General features: G+C 44.5%; 1 protein-coding gene across 15 annotated transcripts in view; it reads left to right on the forward strand.

The window, feature by feature from the left end:
- LOC101153190 (cyclic AMP-dependent transcription factor ATF-7) overlaps nt 1-23,772 on the forward strand; it is a 121,635-nt gene that overhangs the window by 92,562 nt on the left and 5,301 nt on the right. For 11 of the 15 annotated variants that reach the window (XM_019038940.4, XM_004053239.5, XM_019038941.4 and 8 more), the window contains 7 exons: nt 1,244-1,401; nt 2,643-2,742; nt 3,276-3,389; nt 4,003-4,155; nt 10,925-11,122; nt 12,305-12,413; nt 18,368-23,680. In XM_019038940.4, coding sequence (XP_018894485.1) covers nt 1,244-1,401; nt 2,643-2,742; nt 3,276-3,389; nt 4,003-4,155; nt 10,925-11,122; nt 12,305-12,413; nt 18,368-18,585 — 1,050 coding nt within the window. In that variant the 3' untranslated portion in view covers nt 18,586-23,680. Of the gene's footprint in view, nt 1-1,243; nt 1,402-2,642; nt 2,743-3,275; nt 3,390-4,002; nt 4,156-10,924; nt 11,123-12,304; nt 12,414-18,367; nt 23,681-23,772 lie in introns of those variants that run through there. The other 4 variants (XM_055357088.1, XM_055357089.1, XM_055357090.2 and 1 more) reach the window with 1 other exon arrangement.

Consider the following 23,772-nt stretch of genomic DNA (forward strand, 5'->3'; position numbering starts at 1 on the left):
TTACAGACGTGAGCACCGCACCCAGCCTAAAAGTCATTTTGTTGTTATGACTTTAATGCACATCACTGTATGTTATACTTCAATTAATAAGTGAGAAAGAAAAATTCACATAATTCATAAATTGGACATCTAACAGTTTCGAAAAAATGTCATCCTAGAGAGAAGTGATTTAAAGGAAGTATCTACTAGGGGTCTGATGATTATTCTTTATAAAGGAAGTACTTTCATGAAGTACTATTTTTAATACATTTATTGAAATATAGTACATGTACAGAAAAGTATATAAATTGTAATTATATAACTACTGAATTTTCACGAAGTCAATAGTCTGTATAACCAGCACCTAGATCAAAAACATTTTCTTAGAACCTCAGAAGCCCCCTCATGCTTCCTCCTTCTTTCAATCTACTGCTCTGCCAGTGGTTGTTAATTTTAACATCCACTATGGATAGAGCATCTATATCTCATGTTACTTCCCTCCAAATTTGACTTGATAACTTCTCAAATCTGTCTTCTCATAAACATTACAACCATCCCATCTCCTCCCTTTTCTTTTTTTTTTTTTTTTTTTTTTTTTGAGGCAGAGTCTCGCTCTGTCGCCAGGCTGGAGTGCAGTGGTGCGATCTCAGCTCACTGCAACCTCCTCCGCCTCTCTCCTCCCTTTTCATCAGCAACAAAGTCCTAGAGACTGTCTGGGGATGCTGTCAAGGCCATTTGACCACTGGCAGTCTAAGATCTTAAGAAGTTAACAATGAGAGCAGTTTGTTTTATTACAGTGTGATCATTATCCAAACTTCCATAGCCCTTTTTTAAGAGGTGTGTTGGAGATGTTGGGTTGCCTCATTACCATCATTACCAGTATACCTGCCTTTTCCCATTGAAGTTCAGAGGACACTTGGCATCAAGTTTAGAATGAGAGTATCTAGATTGTGAAAAATTATAACAGTCTCTATTTATATGGTACTACAGTGCTGCTTCAAAGATTTCAAGTGATATTCCAACTGTCATCTTATTTATGTAGCCGTTGTCTCTGAAAGGGGAGATGACCAAGAGATCTTAATACACCATTCCTCCTGAATGGATGAGTGAGTTATGGGTCCCTGATCCTGATGGAATCAGGTCATGATTTAATGAGTGGCTCTAATGCTCTTTCCAATAAATTTGTACTAGATTTTACCATCTATATATTTCCCTATAAGCACACCTTAAAACATTTTGTGATCTGTTGGTTTCTTTTCTCCAGGAGGTTACCCCAAAGCCTGTTCTGATCTCTACCCCCACACCCACCATTGTACGTCCTGGCTCCCTGCCTCTCCACTTGGGCTATGATCCACTTCATCCAACCCTTCCCTCCCCAACCTCTGTCATCACACAGGCTCCACCATCCAACAGGCAAATGGGGTAAGTACAGAGAGCAGGGAGAAGTAGTGAAGGCTGCATTTCTTTCCATTACATGAAACTATTTGATAAAACTGGGACTGTTTTTCAATACCCAAGGAAAATAAGTCACTGAGATTATCTCTCAAAATAAATTTTTCCCCCATAAACAGAATCTTCTTTACCTTTTTAATAGACAAGCAAATATTTATTTGGAGGTAATACTTTTTGTTTTTTTTGTTTCTTTTTGAGATGGAGGCTCGCTCTGTCGCCCAGGCTGGAGTGCAGTGGCGCGATCTCGGCTCACTGCAAGCTCTGTCTCCCGGGTTCAGGCCATTCTCCTGCCTCAGCCTCCCGAGTAGCTGGGACCACAGGCACCTGCAACCACACCCGGCTAATTTTTTGTATTTTTAGTAGAGACGGGGTTTCACCGTGTTAGCCAGGACGATCTCGATCTCCTGACCTCGTGATCCGCCTGCCTCTGCCTCCCAAAGTGCTGGGATTACAGGCGTGAGCCACCGCGCCCGGCCGGGGGTAATACTTTCTTAATTTAAGGGTTTAATACTTCTTTAATCTAAAAAGAGCTCTTAAAACATTAGAAGTTCATTACAGTGTGGAAACCACACCCTATAGAAGTCTATTGGGGTACTACTGAATGAAACACTGAAACCCATTAAGTCTCCTCAGTCCCAGCTAGGGTTCTTGGTCTTTGCCACCTCTAATTTTATTTGTCTGTTGTCTTCACTCCTGGCACGGTACCCATGGGTTAAGAGGCTGTTGTCAGGATTGAGATTCTTAGAGCTTATTGTTCTCTGGACCCACTGGGAAAAATAAAAAGGGACAACTTCTTTTTGAGGCAGGGTAGAGCAAGCCATGGAAAGAAACAAGAGAAACATTCAGATTTGGCCATCATGTGACCTAACTCAGCTTTGCAAAATGACGACTTTGATCCAACTTCCCCTTTCCCAAGGCAAGCCAGTGATAGGGATGTTTAATTGTTCTAAACCCTTTAATAGGATTAGCTTCCTACTATTTGAGTTTGCTTAATTTGCAAAGTATAAAGATTTTGCCATTTTTCTCCATCTATAAGGTAAGTTGAATAGGATTCCCTGCCTTCTCACCTTCATGAGGGTGTCAAGATTTTTACCATGCTGCCCTATACCTTCCCTAACTAGAGAAGACTGGAAAATCTTCTGTAATTATAAGAGGAAGATCCATGGACAAAAGGTCTGTGTTATGAGCATTTCACTTCATGTCTCCTCTAGGTCTCCCACTGGCTCCCTCCCTCTTGTCATGCATCTTGCTAATGGACAGACCATGCCTGTGTTGCCAGGGCCTCCAGTACAGATGCCGTCTGTTATATCGGTGAGCTCTGTAGTTGGGGCAGCCAACCCTACCAACATGGTAATCCTTCCCTTCCACCTGAATGGTCATAAAATACACATGAGCCCCAGGGAAATGTGGGCTCTGATCTATATTAGTTGAGCATGGCAGCCTGCCTAAACTCTTCACTAACCTCTGCCAATCCAGCACTATGGAACACTAGATAAAGACTCATCTGGACAATTGGCTCCTGGTCTAGGAATTGATCTTGCCAGCCCACTGATTAGTTGCTTTCACTTGGCACGTAGCACCTCCCAAATTGCCCAACATTTTCCTCAAGATAACAGCCCCAACCCTTCCCACAGAAATTGCCCCAACACTGAAGGATTAAATTCCCTACTCTGGTGCTCCATGGAGAAAGGTATTTCCCAGGCTGTCCCTGCACGCCCTATGGGCACATTGCACACAACAGGCCCTGACGTGCCAATCTCAAAAGCGCTTCATTTTAGGGAAACTGTTGCCCCACCGATGGTATTATGTTCCCTTCTCTTTTTTTTTTCCTTCTCTTGATCCAGCTGGCTAGACCTGTGTCCATGGTGCCCAACATTCCTGGTATCCCTGGCCCACCAGTTAACAGTAGTGGCTCCATTTCTCCCTCTGGCCACCCTATACCATCAGAAGCCAAGATGGTGAGTACATCCCAGTCTGGGGCAATGTTGGCCTTTCTGAAAGAAGTGGGTGATATCAGCCTAGGTCTTTCAAGTGAGCCAAGCAAAGGAACCTTCTGGGGCTTGCAAAGCTAAGGACTCCCTGCTGTGGGGTCTGGAAAAGAAAAGACTCCGATTCATAGCTCCCATCTCCTCTCCCCACCTTTAGAGCCTGGTACATAGACCATGGCAGTGAAAAGAGGCAGCACAGATTGTTTGGAATGGAACACTTGCTGTTTTAGGGTGACAGATGGAGGGCAGGCGAGTGGGCAGGGGAGCTGGCCAAGAGGTGAATAGCTGCGTAACCAGCATTTGGCCAGGCTCCAGGAGACAGCTTTCATCTGGACACTATTGCTTTAACAACCCCCAGCCCCCAACTGTGCCCAGGATGATAGCCAGGGAACAGAGTAGGCATTTTAGGGATCCAGGTGCACATTTTCTCTGCCTGTCATTTTCTCTTAATTCCTCTGTTAAGGGAGAACTAGAGTGGAAATTTTAGCTATCTATAAGGTCAATAATAAAATCTAAGGCCACTCTTCTCATCCTAGATAGAATCTGATCCTTAACAAGCATTTTTTCTTATCTTTGCCCACAGAGACTGAAAGCCACCCTAACTCACCAAGTCTCCTCAATCAATGGTGGTTGTGGAATGGTAGTGGGTACTGCCAGCACCATGGTGACAGCCCGCCCAGAGCAGAGCCAGATTCTCATCCAGCACCCTGATGCCCCATCCCCTGCGCAGCCACAGGTCAGTGGCTCTTACTCTTTATGTCATATCTTTATGACGTATGTTTATGTCATATCTATTGTTCAAGGAGCAGAAAATTAGAGAAGAATGGACTTCAGCTTTCTGGCTTTCTTCCTGCCTACTTTGGTTCTTGATGGCAGTTTGACTATAGCAAAACATACCATTCTTTTTATTATTTATTCATTTTTATTTTAGCTGAGACCATCATGTAATAGCAAAAACACACCATTCTTTATTCACCCTTGTGTTAGACTTTCATGCAAACAGACTGAGTAATGCAGAACTGTTGCAGCAGCGGCCTCGCTTTTTTTTTTTTTTTTGAGATGGAGTTTCGCTCTTGTTGCCTAGGCTGGAGTGCAGTGGTGCAGTCTCAGCTCACTGCAACCTCTGCCCCCCGGGTTCAAGCGATTCTTCTGCCTCAGCCTCCCAAGTAGCTGGGATTACAGGCACCCACCACCATGTCCAGCTAATTTTTTGTATTTTTAGTAGAGGCGGGGTTTCACCATGTTGGCCAGGCTGGTCTCGAACTCCTGACCTGAAGTGATCCACCCATCTTGGCCTCCCAGAGTGCTGGGATTCCAGGCGCGAGCCACCATGCCTGGCCCCATTTTTTCCATATGTGAGTCATGGTTTAGTGTATCTGTAGAATCCTCTAAAATATGACAGAGCCTTACTTCAAGCCACACAGTAAACAAAAGAGGCTCCCCTAGTCTCTTTCCTATCTATTAAGTCTTAAATAAAAGTAATAACTTACCTGATAAGATTTTACAACAAAAACCATAACAATATATTAATGAAATGTGATGTTACAGTGTTAAGATACCTCAAAAAATAGGCTGGGTGCGGTGGCTCACGCCTGTAATCCCAGCACTTTGGGAGGCCGAGGCAGGCGGATCTTCTGAGGTCAGGAGATCAAGACCAGCCTGGCCAACATGGCAAAACCCTGTCTCTACTAAAAATACAAAAAATTAGCTGGGCATGGTGATGTGCGCCTGTAATCCCAGCTACTCAGGAGGCTGAGGCAGGAGAATCGCTTGAACCTAGGAGGTGGAGGTTGCAGTGAGCTGAGATCACACCACTGCACTCCAGCCTGGGTGATAGAGTGAGACTTTGTCTCAAAAGAAACAAACTAACAACAACAACAAAAATAAATAAATAAATAAAAATTAAAAATATTAAAAAAAAGACACCAAAAAACACCTCATTACCAATTAAATCCCTTTTTATCACAGAGAAACTAAAATCCTAAAAAAGGCAGAGGGGTCCCATTTAGTTACCCATTTCTCTTCTCAAGGAGATCTCAGTTTTAACAAGATTCTTTGGAAACTGAATAGTCCTCAGTTTTCATATCATCTGCACTGAAGAGGTGACAGCACCTGAGATTAGTTTCTAGAATTATACCCTTTGCCTGGCCCCTCTTTTCCTGGTGTCACCACCTGCTTCATCAGTTACTGCCACATGTCCAAACATTTCATGGCCATATGCTACAGTAAAGCTTGGCCAACAACAAAAGCTTTCATTTGAGTTTTCCTGTTGGAAGCTAAGGCTGCCTACCCTCCTGTAACCCCACTGAAGCCAGTCCTGAAGATGGCAAAGCAGTAGCCCCCTTGCCTGAGTTGTGCTGCCTTCTCTCTTGGGGAAATGACATAGCTTCCTTTTTAGTTTTATTTGTTTATTTTTAAAATTTGTATTATAAATAGGCCAGGTTCAGTGGCTCACACCTGTAATCCCAGCACTTTGGGAGGCCGAGGTGGGCGGATCACAAGGTCAGGAGTTCGAGACCAGACTGACCAACATGGTGAAACCCCATCTCTACTAAAAAAAATACAAAAATGAGCCAGGTGTGGTGGCGCACGCCTGTAATCCCAGCTACTCAAGAGGCTAAGGCAGAAGAATTGCTTGAGCCTGGGAGGTGGAGGCTGCAGTGAGCCGAGATTGTGCCACTGCACTCCAGCCTGGGTTACAGAGCGAGACTCCATCTCAAAAAAAAAAAAAAAAATATATATATATATATATATATATATATATTATAAATAATAGTAGAGGGCCGGGCGTGGTAGCTCACAGCTGTAGTCCCAGCACTTTGGGAGACCAAGGCAGGTCAGGAGTTCGAGACCAGCCTGACCAACATGGTGAAACCCGTCTCTACTAAAAATACAAAAAAAATTAGCCAGGCGTGGTGGCTCATGCCTGTAATCCCAGCTACTCAGGAGGCCGAGACATGAGAATCGCTTGAACCCGGGAGGCGGAGGTTGCGGTGAGCCGAGATCGCACCATTGCACTCCAGCCTGGGCAACAAGAGTGAAACTCCGTCTTAAATAAATAACTAAATAAATAATAGTAGAGACAGGGTCTCACTATGTTGCCCAGGCTGGTCATGAGTTACTGTACCTGAAGCCAGTCCTGAACATGGTAAAGCATGTCCAGCTTCCTCTTTTTTTATATATATAATTTTAAAAGAGATGGAGACTCGCCAGGTTGCCCAGGCTAGTCTCATACTCCTGGACTCAAGCAGTCCTCCCGCCTCAGCCTCCCAAAGTGCTGCGATTATAGGCCCTAGCCACCATGCCCAGCCCCAGCTTCCTTTTTAATCAACACTGATTCCTTTCCTTGTCGTTCTTCCCGTTTCTCTTGGCCTAGTCTTTCACCTCCATTCCCTGCATGACTTACTGAAATGCCTATGACAGAATAGGAACCTTTCCTTTCCCCTGTTCTCCTAAAGAACTAATTTTTTCTTTTCTTTTGTTTTCTTTTCTTTTTTTTTTTTTTTTTTAAGATGGAGCCTCGCTCTGTCACCCAGGCTGGAGCGCAGTGGCACGATCTCGGCTCACTGCAACCTCCGCCTCCCTGCTTCAAGCGATTTTCCTGCCTCAGCCTCCTGAGTAGCTGGGATTACAGGCAACCACTATCATGCCCGGCTAATTTTTGTATTTTCAGTAGAGACGGGGTTTCACCATGTTGGCCAGGCTGGTCTCGAACTCCTGACCTCAGGTGATCCACTCGCCTCGGCCTCCCAAAGTGCTGGGATTACAGGCGTGAGCCACCACACCCAGCCAATTTTTTGTATTTTAGTAGAGACGGGGTTTCACCGTGTTGCCTAGGCTGGTCTCAAACTCCTGAGGTCAGGCAATCCACCCGCCTTGGCCTCCCAAAGTGCTGGGATTACAGGCATGAACTACTGCACCTGGCCATAAAGGACTAATCTTTACATGTGCTCCAGTCAGCTAAAGATAAAGAGGAAGCCGAAATTCTCAGGAGAATTACTGTAAATTTCTTATACAATGAGAAACAGTGAACCAAGGCCTCTAATTCATTAAATTGAGTTGGAAATTTCTTCTCCATTTTTTTATTTTGGGAGAGATAATATTAGTCTGAATTTTAAAAAATTATTTCTTGGCCGGGCAGGGTGGCTCACATCTGTAATCCCAGCACTTTGGGAGGCTGAGGCGGGTAGATCCCAAGGTCAGGAGATCGAGACCATCCTGGCTAACATGGTGAAACCCTGTCTCTACTAAAAATACAAAAAATTAGCCAGGCATGGTGGCAGGCGCCTGTAGTCCCAGCTACTCAGGAGACTGAGGCAGGAGAATTGCTTGAACCTGGGAAGTGGAGGTTACAGTGAGCCAAGATTGCACCACTGCGCTCCAGCCTGGGTGACACAGCAAGACTCCATCTCAAAAAAAAAATCATTTCTTAGTTATCTGTATTAATGGAGAATATAATTCAGCAGGGCCTAGAGTAGAGTACAAGATTCTTTTTTTTTTTTTGTCAGAGTCTCACTCTGTCACTCTGGCTGGAGTGCAGTGGTGTGATCTTGGCTCACTGCAACTTCCATCCTGGTCTAAGCCATGCCTCAGCCTCCCTAGTAGCCAGGATTACAGGTGTGCACCACCACGCCCAGCTGATTTTTATATTTTTAGTAGAGGTGGGATTTCACCATGTTGGCCAGGCTAGTCTTGAACTCATGGCCTCAAGTGACCACCTGCCTCGGCCTCCCAAAGTGTTGGGATTACAGGCGTGAACCACCATGCCCAGCATCTTTTGTTTGTTTGTTTTTGAGTCAGGTTCTTGCTCTGTTGCCCAGGCTGGAGTGCAATGGGACAGTCATGGCTCACTTGCAGCCTCAACCTTCTGGGCTCAAATGATCCTCCCACTAGAGCCTCCTAAGAAGCTGGAATGACAGGAATGCATCACCATGCCCAGCTAATTTTATTTATTTGTAGAAACGGATCTCACTATGTTGCCCAGACTGGTCTCTAACTCCTGGGCTCCAGTGATCCTCCCAACCTCGGCCTCCCAAAGTGCTGGGATTACAGGCATAAGCCACTGCGCCTGGCCTCACATGTAACTTTTTTATTTTATTATTATTTTTTTTTTTTTGAGACAGGGTCTCGCTCTGTTGCCCAGGCTGGAGTGCAGTGGCGCAGTCTCGGCTCACTGCAACCTCCACCTCCCAAGTTCAACCGATTCTCCTGCCTCAGCCTCCCGAGTAGCTGGAATTACAGGCATGCGCCACCATGCCCAGCTAATTTTTGTATTTTTAGTAGAGACGGGGTTTCACCATGTTGGCCAGGCTGGTCTTGAACTTCTGACCTCAGGTGATCCACCCGCCTTGGCCTCCCAAAGTGCTGGGATTACAGGCGTGAGCCACGGCGCCTGGCCCTACTTTTTTATTTTTTACTTTTTTAGAGACCGAGTGTTGCTCTGTCGCCCAGGCTGGAGTACAGTGGTGCAATCTCAGCTCACTGCAACCTCCCCCTGCCAGGTTCAAGCAATTCTTCTATCTCAGCCTCCCAAGTAGCTGGGATTACAGGCGCCTGCCACCACACCTGGCTAATTTTTGTATTTTTAGTAGTGACGGGGTTTTGCCATGTTGGCCAGGCTGGTCTCGAACTCCTGACCTCAGGTGATCCACCTGCCTCGGCCTCCCAAAGTATTGGGATTACCAGAAGCCATCCTAATAACATAGAGTTGTTTTAACACACATTTTGTATGTTATATGTATTATCTACTGTATTCCTACAATAAAGGATGCTAGAGAAAAGAAAATATTAAGAAAATCATAAGGAAGAGACAATATATTTACTATTCATTAAAATAGAAGTGGAGTATCATAAAAGTCTTCATCCTCCTCCTCATCTTCGCATTGAGGAGGAGGAGGAGGAGGAGGGCTTGGTCTTGCTGTCTCAGGGGTAGCAGAAGCAGAAGAGGTGGAGAAGTTGGAAGGGGGGCCAGAGAAGCAGGTACACTTGGTATAACTTTTTTTTTTTTTTTTTTTTGAGACCGAGTTTCACTCTTGTTATCCAGGCTGGAGTGCAGTGGCTCAATCTCGGCTCACTGCAGCCTCTACCTCAGGTTCAAGCAATTCTCCTGCCTCAGCCTCCCAAGTAGCTGGGATTACAGGCATGCGCCACCACGCCTGGCTAATTTTGTATTTTTAGTAGAGATGGGGTTTCTCCATGTTGGTCAGGCTGATCTCAAACTCCCGATCTCAAGTGATCCATCCGCCTGCCTCGGCCTCCCAAAGTGCTGGGATTACAGGCATGAGCCACCATGCCCAGCTGGTCGGTATAACTTATTTTTTTAAATCTGCATGTAAGTGGACCTTTGCAGCTCAAGCCTGTGTTCAAGGCTGAACTTTTTTCTACAGATGGTTGACCTTTCTACATTTTAAGAAATTTTTGGCTTCTATTATAAAATTGGCCTTTCTTCTCCAAGTGCATCCCAACTAACAGAAAGGGATGATCCAAAAATGCTTTAGTGACAAGGAACTTCAGCTTGAACTTTAAAAACAAGACAGTCCTATATCACCAATTTGTAAAGGGATTAAACATTTTTTGTTTATAAACAAAAGGGGGTTGTTCTTCAGGATGATTAATAACTGATTATAAATAAAAATAATATGCTTATCTGTATCTCCCCATAATAACTCATATGTCACTGGTAGTGAAATGGATAAGAACATTTGTCTCCATTTCTGAAACCTGTAATAGTATGTAATTGTTTGTACATATCACTTGTCCAAATCAGTGATTCTCAAACTTTTTTATTTCACAGTCTCCCTAAAAGTTCCCTTAAAATCCTCTCCCAATTCTGATTTCCCTGCCTATAAGATTCCCTTTTTGTTTTTTGTTTTGTTTTTGTTTTGTTTTATTTTGTTTTGTTTTGTTTTGTTTTGTGAGACGGAGTTTCGCTCTTGTTGCCCAGGCTGGAGTGCAATGGCATGATCTCAGCTCACTGCAACCTCCGCCTCCTGGACTCAAGCAGTTCTCCTGCCTCAGCCTCCCAAGTAGCTGGGATTACAGGCATATGCCACCATACCCGGCTAATTTTGTATTTTTAGTAGAGATGAGGTTTCACCATGTTAGCCAGGCTGGTCTTGAACCTGACCTCAGGTGATCTGCCCACCTCAGCCTCCCAAAGTGCTGGGATTACAGGCGTGAGCCACTGTGCCGGTCAAGATTCTGTATTGTTAATAAACAAAAAGTAACCGTGGTTTCATTTGTCTGTCTGTCTTATAAATAATCAGAGTTTCCAAATGAACTGTAGTTTGTCTAAGTATGAGACTGAGAAGACTGGAAGGAAATAGGAGGCAAAATTGAGGACTCCTACAAAAGGGAAGCTTGGGGACATAGTAATGAGACTTGCTGTGGTTACCAGAGGCTGGTATATCCTTTTACCAGATCTTACTACTCTACCTAACATCAGGTGTGATTTGGAAAGGATTAATGTTCCCATCAAGTAACCTCTCTTCCTTCCTGGGCACCAGGTCTCACCAGCTCAGCCCACCCCTAGTACTGGGGGGCGACGGCGGCGCACAGTAGATGAAGATCCAGATGAGCGACGGCAGCGCTTTCTGGAGCGCAACCGGGCTGCAGCCTCCCGCTGCCGCCAAAAGCGAAAGCTATGGGTGTCCTCCCTAGAGAAGAAGGCCGAAGAACTCACTTCTCAGAACATTCAGCTGAGTGTGAGTGGGTCCTGGATGCTTATTGGAATTGTTGAAAATCCAGAAAGTGGGATGGAATAAGAAAAAAGTGGTACAATTTGATAGAAGATGGTAATTCTCTAATTAGGACAGATCTAGAAGTTGTCCCAGGAAGAATCTCTTAACGGTCAGAGTTGAAATCTCTTTCATAGGTATTGGTGAAGACACTCACCATCTACCCCCAAATCTCCTATTAGAGTCATCCTTAAACGCATTTGGATGAAGGAATTAGATTAAGCACCCCAGGGTGCTCTTTTAAATCATCTGTAGAATCTGACTGGGGTCATGAAAACCAAAAGGGAAATGTGTTTGCCCTAGATAATGCAGCTTAATAAAAGAGAGAAAGGAAAAAGTGCTACAAGCACAAATAGAATCATTATAATCTATAATCCATACCTTCTCTTGAATGTTATTTTTCCTTCTGATTATTAAAATATTAAATTTAAAAAGCAATATATAAATACATTTCTATTATAAAATATACACACAGATGTACAGAATAGAAACAAAGTCCCTCTTTAATCTGCCTTTTCTAGTCCCGTTCTCTTTCCTGTAGATACATTCAGTATGTACCTTCCAGACAGATTCATATTCCTAAATATTTTTTATTTATAGTTTTTGTGTAGGACTGGAGGGGTTGTGTGCTTGTTTTAACATAAACAGGTTAACAATGTTTCCTGGAGATCTAGCCATGGATATGGGAGATCTACCTCATTCTTTTTAATAGCTGTATAGTAGTATATTCTGTAGTGTAGTGATGTTATAAGGTATGGATATTGATACTGCTCTAATTTTTTGCTAGAACAATGTTGCAATGAACATTGCATGCACCTGAGTAAACAGTTCTGTTATGTAGATTCCTAGAAGTAGGCTTTCTTAGTCGAAGAGCATGTGTATTACTAATTTCAGTAGAATCATATTTATCTTAAACAGGAGTAATGTTTCTATTATAAATCCTGACTTTTCACTGTAATCAACTCCTGTCATTGAATTCATGATTATACTGGCCCTGGGCTCTGTGAAGCCTTGCTGGATCAGGAGTCTTGTCCCAATTCAGGGGAGAAAATCGAGGCAATATTCTGTCCTTCCTTTGGGAACAGCCACTGAGGGTGCAAGAGTAGAGGATGAATTTTCTTGATACTCTTTTCTTCCCTCCCTCCTCAGAATGAAGTCACATTACTACGCAATGAGGTGGCCCAGTTGAAACAGCTACTGTTAGCTCATAAAGACTGCCCAGTCACTGCACTACAGAAAAAGACTCAAGGCTATTTAGGTGAGTGGCACACAACCTAAGCTAAGTCAGTCAGTCAGTAAACTGCATGTACTGAGTGTCTCAACTGCTTATAATTTTATAACTCCATTCTGAATGTTCTGGGGACCCCACGCTGATGAGTGAGTGGCCCTTGTGGAGCAACCAGACCTAGAAAAAAAATGTTTTTGATGACAATATAGAGCTAATTATCTGTTATAGTTGGGGGTTGAAGGGTAGCAATATTTACCGGGTGCATATTTTGTGTTAGGCATGCTACAGTCTTCCCAAGTCTCTCATGAAATGGATATTATCTACATTTATATGTGAGAAAACTGCACTCAGATTAGGTCATTTAGCCGAAGTTACCAAGCTGGGAAAGTGGTGAAGCCAAGATTTACATCTGTGTTTTGTTTTGTTTTGTTTTGTTTTGTTTTGTTTTGTTTTGTTTTGTTTTGTTTGAGACGGAGTCTTGCTCTGTCGCCCAGGCTGGAGTGCAGTGGCACGATCTCGGCCCACTTCAAGCTCTGCCTCCCAGGTTCACGCCATTCTCCTGCCTCAGCCTCCCAAGTAGCTGGTACTACAGGCGCCCACCACCATGCCCAGCTAATGTTTTGTGTTTTCAGTAAAGATAGGGTTTCACCAAGTTAGCCAGGATGGTCTCAATCTCCTGACCTCGTGATCCACCCTCCTCAGCCTCCCAAAGTGCTGGGATTACAGGTGTGAGCCACCGCGCCCGGCACATCTATGTTTTTTTTTGTTTGTTTTTGAGACAGAGTCTTGCTGTGTCACCCAGACTGGAGTGCAATGGCACGATCTCGGCTCACTGCCACCTCTGCCTCCCAGGTTCAAACAATTCTCCTGTCTCAGCCTCCGGAGTAGCTGGGACTACAAGCACCAGCCACCATGCGTGGCTAATTTTTGTGTTTTTAGTGGAAACAGGGTTTCATCATATTGGTCAGGCTGGTCTCAAACTCTTGACCTCAGGTGATCCACCTGCCTCAGCCTCCCAAAGTGCTGGGATTACAGGCGTGAGCCACCGCGCCCAGCACATCTAGGTATTTCTTATTCCAAAGATACTGTCTTGGCCTAGAAAACACATAAACCACAGATGATACGTTGGGATATAGGGTACATTTTATCTAATGATAGGCTGACGTTGGTTTCAGTTTGTAATCTATGAGTGCACATAAAATACTGCTAGAAGGCAATGGCCACAGAGTTGTGCTCAGGACATGTGCAATTCTGAAGTTAAAATTACTGTGAATAATTTGCTTATGGTCAATAAAAGCTAATAAATGCTAGTTTTCTTTTTACAAATTAAATTCATAGAACTATTGCTCTCAAACTTTGATATATTGTATTATTTTTCCACTGTATTATTTCAGAGATGTGTTCCCATAGAAAAGGAGTAACTATATCACCAATTTTAAACATCTCTACTTAAATTTTAATTTTAATATGTACTTCAGGGTGCATTCATTCATTAAGCAGATATTGATGGAATGTCTGTTCTGTGCCAGTCACTGTTTTTCATGCTGGGGATATAATAGGGAACCAAATAAATTAGATTAAATCACTGCCCTTGAGGAGCTTATATTTTAGTGGGTGAGACAGACAATAAACAAGATAAATAGGTAAAATATATGACATGTTAGATAACAGTAAATGTTAGAAGAAAAATAAAACAGGGAAGGGTAGTATGAAATGTTAGCAGCAGGATAGAAATTTTAGATTAGGGGGCTTTTGAATAAAGACCTGAAGGAAGTGAGGGAGCTATATGCATTTATATGGAAGAAAAGTACTATAGGGAGGAGGATCAGCAACTGCAAAGATGCAAAGTCGCAAGGTACCTGGTACATCTAGGAACATCAAGGAGGCTCAGCTGGAGTTGAGGGTGGAGAGTAGTTGGAGACCAAGTAGGGGACGTAATAGCAGCATTTTATGTAGGGTCTCATCAGTCATGGTGAGGATCTCAGCTTTTACTCTACACTGGGGGCCATTAGAGGGTTTTCAGCAGAAAAGTGATATAATTGATCTGACTAGGCTGGGCGCATGCCTGTAATCCCAGCACTTTGGGAGGCCAAGGCAGGTGGATCACCTGAGGTCGAGAGTTGGAGACCAGCCTGGCTAACATGGTGAAACTGCTTCTACTAAAAATACAAAAAATTAGCTGGGCGTGGTGGCACGTGCCTGTAATCCCAGCTACTTGGGAGGCTGAGGCAGGAGAATCACTTGAACCTGGGAAGCGGAGGTTGCAGTGAGCTGAGATGGCGCCATTGCACTCCAGCCTGGGCAACAAGAGGGAAATTCCGTCTCAAAAAAAAAAAAAAATTGATCTGACTTACATTTGAACAGGATTCCTCTGTTAGGGACATCAGGGGTACAAGGGCAGAAGCAGGCAGTCCACTTAGGAGGCTATTACAGTAATACAAGCAAGGGATGATGGTAGTGAAAGTGATGAGAACAGGCTGAATCCAGGATATATTTTGAAGTTAAAGTGATGAGAGCAGATGGGGTGGTATATATGAGAAAAAGAATAAAAAATTACACCGAAGTTTCTGGCTTAAGCAACCACAAGAATAAAGTTGTCATTAATTGAGATAGGGTAAAGTGTAGGGGAAATTGTTTGGGAGGTATATCAGGAACTCAGTTTTGGACAAACTGAGTTTAAGGAGCCTATTAGGCTTACAGGTGGAGATGTCAAGCAGTCAGTTGGTTATATGGATTTGTAATTCAGAGGAAAGGCTGAAGATAAAACTCTGGGAGTCGGCAGCATATAGCTAGTTTTGGTTTTGTTTGGTTTGGGATTTTTTGGAAGCAGGGTCCACCTCTGTCTCCCAGGCTCTCAAGTGATCCTCCCCACTCAGCCTGAGTAACTGGGACCACAGGCGTGCACCACCATGCCCAGCTAATTTTTTTTGTTATTTTAGAGATGAGGTTTTGCCATGTTGGCCAGGCTGGTCTCAAACTCCAGGACTTAAGGGATCTGCCCGCCTTGGCCTCCCAAAGTGCTGGAATTACATGTGTGAGTCACCACACCTGGCCATAGTTAGTTTTTAAAGCATTGAAACCAGATGAAGTTCCCAAGGGAGACAGCAGAGCTAGAAAAAGAGAAGTCCCAGGAATGAACCATTGGGTACTCCAACATTTACAGTTCATAGAAATGAGAAAGAACCCACAAGAGACTGAGAAGAAACAACCAGGAAGTGAGGAGGAAAACCAGCTACAGAGCCAAATGTGGTATTCTGTAAATCAAAATAAAAAAGTGTTTCAAGAAGTTCAGTGATTTTAAATCCTGTTGCGCGGTGGCTCACGCCTGTAATCCCAGCACTTTGGGAGGCTGAGGCAGGCGGATCACGAGGTCAGGAGATCGAGACCATCCTGGCTAACACGGTGAAACCCCATCTCTACTAAAAATAAAAAAAATCAGCCGGGCGTGCATCTGTAGTCCCACCTAGTTGGGAAGCTGAGGCAGGAGAATTGCTTGAACCCAGGAGGCAGAGATTGCAGTGAGCCAAAATAGTGCCACTGCACTCCAGCCTGGGTGATAGAGCAAGACTCTGTCTAAAAAAAAAACAAAAAAACAAATCCTGTTGATGGGCTAAAGAGGATAAGGACTGTTCATCAGTATATAATCTATATACGGTCAGTTTTCCACTTAGTCCCTGCAAGAACTCTGATACTTAGTTAATCCATTAAACTACTTATTCTTTTTTTTTCTCCTGCCTCAGCCTCCCGAGTAGCTGGGACTACAGGCGGGCGCCACCACGCCCAGCTCATTTTTGTATTTTTAGTAGAGACGGGGTTTCACCATGTTCCCCAGGCTAGTCTCCAATTCTTGGCTTCATGTGATCTGCCCACCTCTGTCTCCCAAAGTGCTAGGATTACAGGTGTGAGCCACTGCACCCGGCCTTACATATTCATTATAGCAAAGATGTATTTAGTTCCTGCTGTGTGGTATAGATATTATGTAAGTACCTGACACATGATGAATAAGACATTGTCACTACCTCTGAGAGAATCATAGGGTCATATAAACCTGTGGATGAGGTAAGGATAGATATCCCAGTTAAGAAGCCCCTAAACTGGGAGCTTCCTAAGGATAGGGTTCCCGTTTTCTTCTCTGCGTACCCATGCCTGGTACATGGATGATGCTCAGTAAATGTTTGATGAATATATGCTGTGAAAACACAAAGAATAAAACAGTTAATGTACTGAGGGTAACAAAGATGGCTTCACAGAGGAGGCAATATTTGAATCTTTTTTTTTTTTTTTTGAGACGGAGTCTCGCTCTTTTGCCCAGGCTGGAGTGCAGTGGCACAATCTCGGCTCACTGCAAGCTCTGCCTCCCGGGTTCACACCATTCTCCTGCCTCAGTCTCCCAAGTAGCTGGGACTACAGGCGCCCGCCACCATGCCAAGCTAATTTTTTTTTTTTTTTTTTTTGAGTAGAGACGGGGTTTCACCATGTTAGCCAGGGTAGTCTCGATCTCCTGACCTCCTGATCCGCCCACCTTAGCCTCTGAAAGTGCTGGGATTACAGGCGTGAGCCACTGCGCCCGGCCATATTTGAATCTTAAAAGAAGACTCAGGCATTCATCAGGATGTCAGAAATACAACTGACTATGGAACGTTTGCCTTTTTTCCACATATTTCTGTTTAAGCAGCCATAGAGGCTATCCGATGTTTAATAAAACTCCTTGACTTGCTGAGTGTGATGACTCATACCTGTAATCCCGGCAATTTGGGAGTCTGAAGCAGGAGGATGGCTTGAGGCCAGCAGTTGAAGGCTGCTGTGAGCTGTGATTGTGCCATGGCACCTCCAGCCTGGGTGACAGAGTGAGACCCTCTAAAAAAATTTTAAAAACATTTGACTGATGAGCAACATGGAGTTACCATTGTATGTAGCTCAGGTAGTTGTGTTTAGTAGTAAAATGTTAGTGTCACTTTAGGTGGAGTGGCATAGCTTGTAATGTTTTATAATCATTAATGCCTAGCTAATTTTTAGTCAGGAAGGTCTTAAGATTTCTTTGTAGTTTTACATGTTAACTGAACCTGGGCCAGGGACTGACCATTCATAATATCATTTAATCATAGCTTGATATTTATCAGACTTACCTGTGGTACAACTACATGGTAAAGGAACATTAAAAATAATGGAATAGGCCTGCCACAGTGGCTCATGCCTATAATCCCAGCACTTTGGGAGGCCAAGACAGGCCGATCACTTGAGGTCAGGAGTTTGAGACCAGCCTAGCTAACGTGGCAAAACCCCATCTCTACTAAAAATTCAAAAATTAGCCAGGTGTGGCAGTGTGCACCTGTAGTCCCAGCTACTCGGAAGGCTGAGGCACGAGAATCGCTTGAACCTGGATGGCAGAGGTTGCAATGAGCTGAGATTGCACCACTGCACTTCAGCCTGGGCAACAGAGCAAGACTCAGTCTTAGGAAAAATAAATAAATAAATAAAATAATGGAATAATTCAGTTCCTGTGAGAATTAATCAAAGAGGATGGCTAAAAAGAGATCTATTTTAAATCATCTTTAAAGAAATGAAGGCCAGGCGCAGTGGCTCATGCCTATAATCCCAGCACTTTGAGAGGCTAAGGCAGGAGGATCACTTGAGACCCTATCTCTTAAAAACAAGAAAGAATAGAAGTAATGAAGAATAATAAGAGTTGGTAATGAACTATGCAAAGACCTAGAAACCAGACAGTGTAATTAACATGTTGGAGATTCATTTTATTGGAATAGATAGGTTAATTTGGGCCTAGTTCTTCCCTTCTTACAACTTCCCATTTCCTAGCCCATTTATGACTTAGAAGCCAGGATTCTGGGAAGTTTTCCCCCAAAAAAAAGATGGGTTTCATTTCCCTTTTGGGCTCCTTTAGAATTGTGGCAAAAGGTAGTCCTGCCTCTTTCCCCATTCTGTTTTCTAACCAATTGCTCTCTGCTCTTTGCCCTCCTTCCTGGCAGAAAGCCCCAAGGAAAGCTCAGAGCCAACGGGTTCTCCAGCCCCTGTGATTCAGCACAGCTCAGCAACAGCCCCTAGCAATGGCCTCAGTGTTCGCTCTGCAGCTGAAGCTGTGGCCACCTCGGTCCTCACTCAGATGGCCAGCCAAAGGACAGAACTGAGCATGCCGATACAATCGCATGTAATCATGACCCCACAGTCCCAGTCTGCGGGCAGATGATGCCTCCTCTGGTGGAGAGGTCCTCAGCCAGAGCTCGCCCGCCCAAGAGCCAAGAGAGATGTCATCTTATCCCCTCCCATCTGCCTTGGACATGGCAATATGGGTGGGGGGGAATTGTGTGTTGTGAGTAATGGACAGATATGGGGCTTTTTAGCCATGTGGTCATGTATGTTTGACACCTGTGCTGGGGGCCTCCCAGCCCCGGAGCCTCATAGATCATCCCCCAGGGTGGGGTTTCTGATGCATCCACAGCCAAAGGCCTTTCCAGATGGTCCGAACAATCACCCCTGCCCCATGCACGTGTATCTGTCTCTTTTAACACTAACCCTTGGCACTTCTAGGTTTGGGGTTTCTCAGTTCCCTCTCTTCCCACTAAGCCGTGGCTGTTACCTTTTTGTTCCTTACCAGCATGCCACTTCCTGCCAGATAGAGGGAGGCTAGATTTGATGACATATTACCCGCTGACCCAGCCCCAGCCACCCCATGGACTCAGGACTCAGGTCTCCCATAGCTGCTTATTTACCCGTTTCCTTTTTCCTCTTCCTTAATTCTAGTTAAAACATTCACTTACGGAGAATGTAAGGTTACCTTTGATGTATGAAGTAGCAGTATTTTCCAGTTTTTCCATAAGCTTTATTCCTTCTCCCTACCTGCCACCAAAAAAAAAAAAGCAAAAAGAAAGAAACCCTCAAGAGTTCTAATTCTTTTTCATCTATTTGCAGAGCTATTTGGGTACCTCATTTTGTCCCTTGACTTTATCTAGTGTAGTGGTGGGGTCTTTCCCACCACCCCACTAAGCCTTGGCAACCTCATTTTGTGGCCTTATTATTAAAGATTGCTTGGTAGTGAAAAGGGAAGGGCCCAGAATCTGACTGGCTGATTCTGTCTCCTCCCCTCCCTCCTTCTTCAGTTTTAATCATCAGGGCAGACAGGAACAAAGTATTTCAAAGCTTGTTCCATCAAGTTAGGGATTAATCGATTCCTTTATGTTTTATAAGAGTTTACCGGCCAAAGCATATTGTCATCTTTGGTCATTTTTCTGCTCCTGCTTCTCCCTCTTCATTCCCCTATCAACATTACCGCCCCTGTCTCTCTTCTGTAACTACTTCAGACTCAGCCCTCCTGGAGGCTGTCATGTAGGGGACTCTCGAGTTCCTTTGTTCTACCCCATCTCTCCCCCTCACACATCTGTCTGCTTTTCTGAGCTAGAGTCTTCTGTTCACAAGTGCCCATCACCATCTGGACTATCTTCTTTCTCTTTCACCAGGTTCCTAGCTTAGCCACTAGGTCTTCCAGGTCCTCCAGAGTTTCTTCAACCCATTTCTGCTCTCTTCTCCTTACATGCAGTGCTCCAGGATCTTGAAGCGTCATAGCCAAGATCCTGAGTGGGTTTACTTGAGTATAAGATTGAAAGGAGGGAGGAAGAGGAGAGGGAAAGTGCAGAACTGGTCCCAGCAAAGGACCCCAGGTTCTGGCCTGGGAAATTGGTAACTATTGCTCTCAACCATTCTTACTTTGAAGAGTTGGGTTGCAGAGGGAGCAGTTCATCTCTCTTGTCCCTCTTCCACGTTAAGGCTTCTCATCTCCCCTTGGCTCTGAACTATGCAGTTTCTACCAGGACCATAGGAAGCAATTCAGAGCCAGAGGCCTGTGGATAGATAGGTCAGCTTTAATTGCCTTTCCGTATGAAACCCTTCCAGTTGTCCCAGAGCCACTTTCTGCCATCTGTGCAAGCCAAGAATGTCCTTCTCTCCATCTTTCCTACCTCCATCTTAAACATACATACAAAATAACTGCCAGCTTCCTTTCTTATTTTGTCTCCAAAATTGACTGTCACAGGGGAATGAGAAAATGTTCTAAGCTACAAGATTCCCATTTCCTTAAAGTGATATCCTGTCCTAGTGAACCAGTCAGGTAACAGGTTCTGCTGCATTTGTTTTAAATTTCCCCTCCTGCTTTCCAGAGCTGGTGCTGAACAGGCCACACCCCTAAAGACAAAGGAGAGAAAACATGGTTTTCTCATCCTCTACCATCAGGTACCCAACAGGAATAGGCCCTGAAGTGATTCAGACTAGCAAATGTTATGGCAGATGGTCAGGACGCAGGTTACCACATCCAGGGACTTCACTTTTGCCTTTAAAAATTCACAGCCGTAACTCGTGCTCAGGACTTCCCCTTTAGCTGGCTGCTCCCTGGGATTTTCTCCTGCTTTAGAGTTTTGTTTCATTTTTTATTGTCTTGATTTCCCAGTAGCAGCCTTGCCCTAAAGCTTGACTGAGTTTATGGCTCCTAAGGAGCTTTCCTAAGACTCTTGACTATTTTTCTTCCCCCTTCAGTCAAGTGTTTTTACAGTTAAGAATTAATTTGTAACTGCATACATGCCCTGCCAGTCTGTCCCTGTGTTGGGTGGCTAATTTATGTAGCGGGTCTTTTTTATTTCTTAGCCCCCATGACTAATTATCTAGTCCTAACTTCATTTTTATCAGTGGGAAGATGTATACGGGACCTCAGTGAGGAGCACTGCCAGAACCACAGTAACAAAATGGCACTGAAATAAGGAAGCAGCAGGTCAGAACCCCCTAGATAGTTCTTGAGTTGGTTCTCAGTCTCACTAAGGAGGCAGAATAATTGCTGCCCTGAAACTTCTCTGATAGTCAAAGGTAACTTCACTTACCTTGTTATTGCTACCAGCCATGTGGTCACTCTCCCCCAATCTTTGTCTTCCAGATCCATCTGGACCAGAACCAAACATCATGGAAGGTGTCACTTGGCCCTTCCTAAGGTCCATGGCCTTTCTAGAGGCCTAAGGGAGGACACTTTCAGAAAGGAGCTGAGTGTATGGTGGGTGTCCTGAATTCGTTCACGTGAATACAGGACTCAGGCTTCCCACCCCACTCCAATGTGAGTGCTCGATACACAAGCACTCTAGCTAGCTGCCACGTACCCAAGGCCACAGAGGGAGGGGACAGAACCAGGTCTTCTGGTCTGCTCACTTTTTGCCCCATTCCCCTAACAGAAAGTTTGCTTAGAGTTGAAAAGTCTAAGAAAGCCTCCCACAATACTAGAGAGGCCAACAAAAAAAAAGTCATGCCCCCTTTACTTACTCTTTTGCTGCTGGTTATGCACCTCGAATCTGACTTCCTTAGCCTTCACCTCCCTCCTTGGCCCTAAGCATTAGACCATGTACTCTAAGTAGTGGTTAAAGAGGGACTGAGCAAACTGAACCTCCTCTCGCTCACTTCTCTGTCCCTGTTCTGTTGGTTTTGGCTCCTTTCTTGATTCACTGCCCTCTAGCACCACCCATCCTGGTAGATGGAGTGCTTAACCCCAACCGTGCCCTATGTACAGCCTGAACCACCAAACAGACACCAAAAAAATTCTTCCTGTGGTTTCTGGGGCTCCCCTGCTCCACACTGAGAGGCTCCTTAAAGGTGCTAGCCCCTGATACAGCTATCCCCGCCAGTTTTCTCCTTTTTTCATAACTTCCTTCCCATCCCCAAATCATTAATTTTTCATTAATATTGTACATTATATACACAGGAAGGAAATATGTTATATTTTTTTTAATTTCATAACCAGCCTGTTTAGATTCCAGTCTTCCTAGCTATATCACATATGCCTTGTTGATATGCTCTTTCTGCTTTCTTTAGACTTAATGTTTGATGGGGGTGGGGGTGTCTGGAAGAACAGGAAAGGTGGGGATCCTAAGGGAGATTAAAGGACTCCCTCCACCCCACTACAGCCTCCCATAACTCTAGTCATCCCTCTCATAGTGCAGGACTGATTTGTCTGTGTCTGTTTGTACACACAAATGTGCATACAGACATAAATTCCCCCACCCCATACCAAGGTGGTTACCTAGCAGGAATGAGCATAGGTGGCTGCTGGCCACCATTACCACCCTCTGCATCAGCTGTGTTGTCTCTCTTTGGGGTAAAGTCCTACCCCAGAATGAGAAAAGGCTGGGGAGAGTAGGGCAGGTTAAAGGAGCTTATGTCCTTTGTAGATGTAGGTTTGTATCATAGCTACTAGGGTTTATTTTTTTAATGGGGGGCTAATAGCACAGAGTTATCTCACCAGCAGTAGCTACTGGTGAGTGATGTTTTAGCTGTAAGAAGTGGCAATAGTTTCACTGACTTTACCTTAGGGCAGTGCCACAGTAATCTGGGAACTTGTTAGAAATACACATTCTCAGGCCCCATCCCAGACTTATTGAATCACAGACTCTGGGGGCAGGATTTAAAAGCACTCCAAGTGATTCTAATGCACACTAAAGGTTGAGAACCATTTCTTAGGGATAAGCTGGGAAATTCTTACAGGTGTGGAGGATATTTCAAATACATCTTTTGCCTTTGCACTAACATTCTTCCGTTTCTTTCAGTCTCTTCCTCCATTCCCTTTAAAGTCATCCCCATCATATCACTCATCTCAAAAGCTAGATTTGTCTTCTTTCTAGTCGTATCCCTAAAACCATGCATTGGTCTGGACAGGAGTTGTCCCATATTCCCTTGCAGACTGGTCACTCCATGTTCTCTGTTACAGTAAGGACCAGCCAGAGCTTCAGCTGTCCCATCCTCCCCCTACAACACACACACCTTTCAGGCAGGGGGGAGATGAGCTTCCAGCCCCAAGAGTGGAGGCTGCCACATCCTAACATAGTATCTATTGAAAAGGAAGCAGTGTGTATCTATGATTATATCTCTGTTCATCTATATATTTTTGACATGTAGCAACACCTCTCCATCTTATCAAGGAACTCAACTCGGTCTGGGTCTCCCCAGTGCCCAGTGGTGGCCTTTGACAGGTAGGAGGATGCAGTGCTGCAGGCTATTTTGTTTTTTGTTACAAAACTGTCTTTTCCCTTTTCCCCTCCACCTGATTCAGCATGATCCCTGTGAGCTGGTTCTCACAATCTCCTGGGACTGGGCTGAGGCAGGGGCTTCGCTCTATTCTCCCTAACCATACTGTCTTCCTTTCCCCCTTGCCACTTAGCAGTTATCCCCCCAGCTATGCCTTCTCCCTCCCTCCCTTGCCCTGGCATATATTGTGCCTTATTTATGCTGCAAATATAACATTAAACTATCAAGTGAACCACTGTTATGTCTGATGCTTCACTCCTCTATCCACAGCCCCCACTGTCCACTTTTCTGGGAGGTCACTGGCCTTTCACGTCTGTCATCTTCATCA

Source organism: Gorilla gorilla, chromosome 10, assembly GCF_029281585.2.
Source record: "Gorilla gorilla gorilla isolate KB3781 chromosome 10, NHGRI_mGorGor1-v2.1_pri, whole genome shotgun sequence".
Lineage (NCBI taxonomy): Eukaryota > Metazoa > Chordata > Mammalia > Primates > Hominidae > Gorilla > Gorilla gorilla.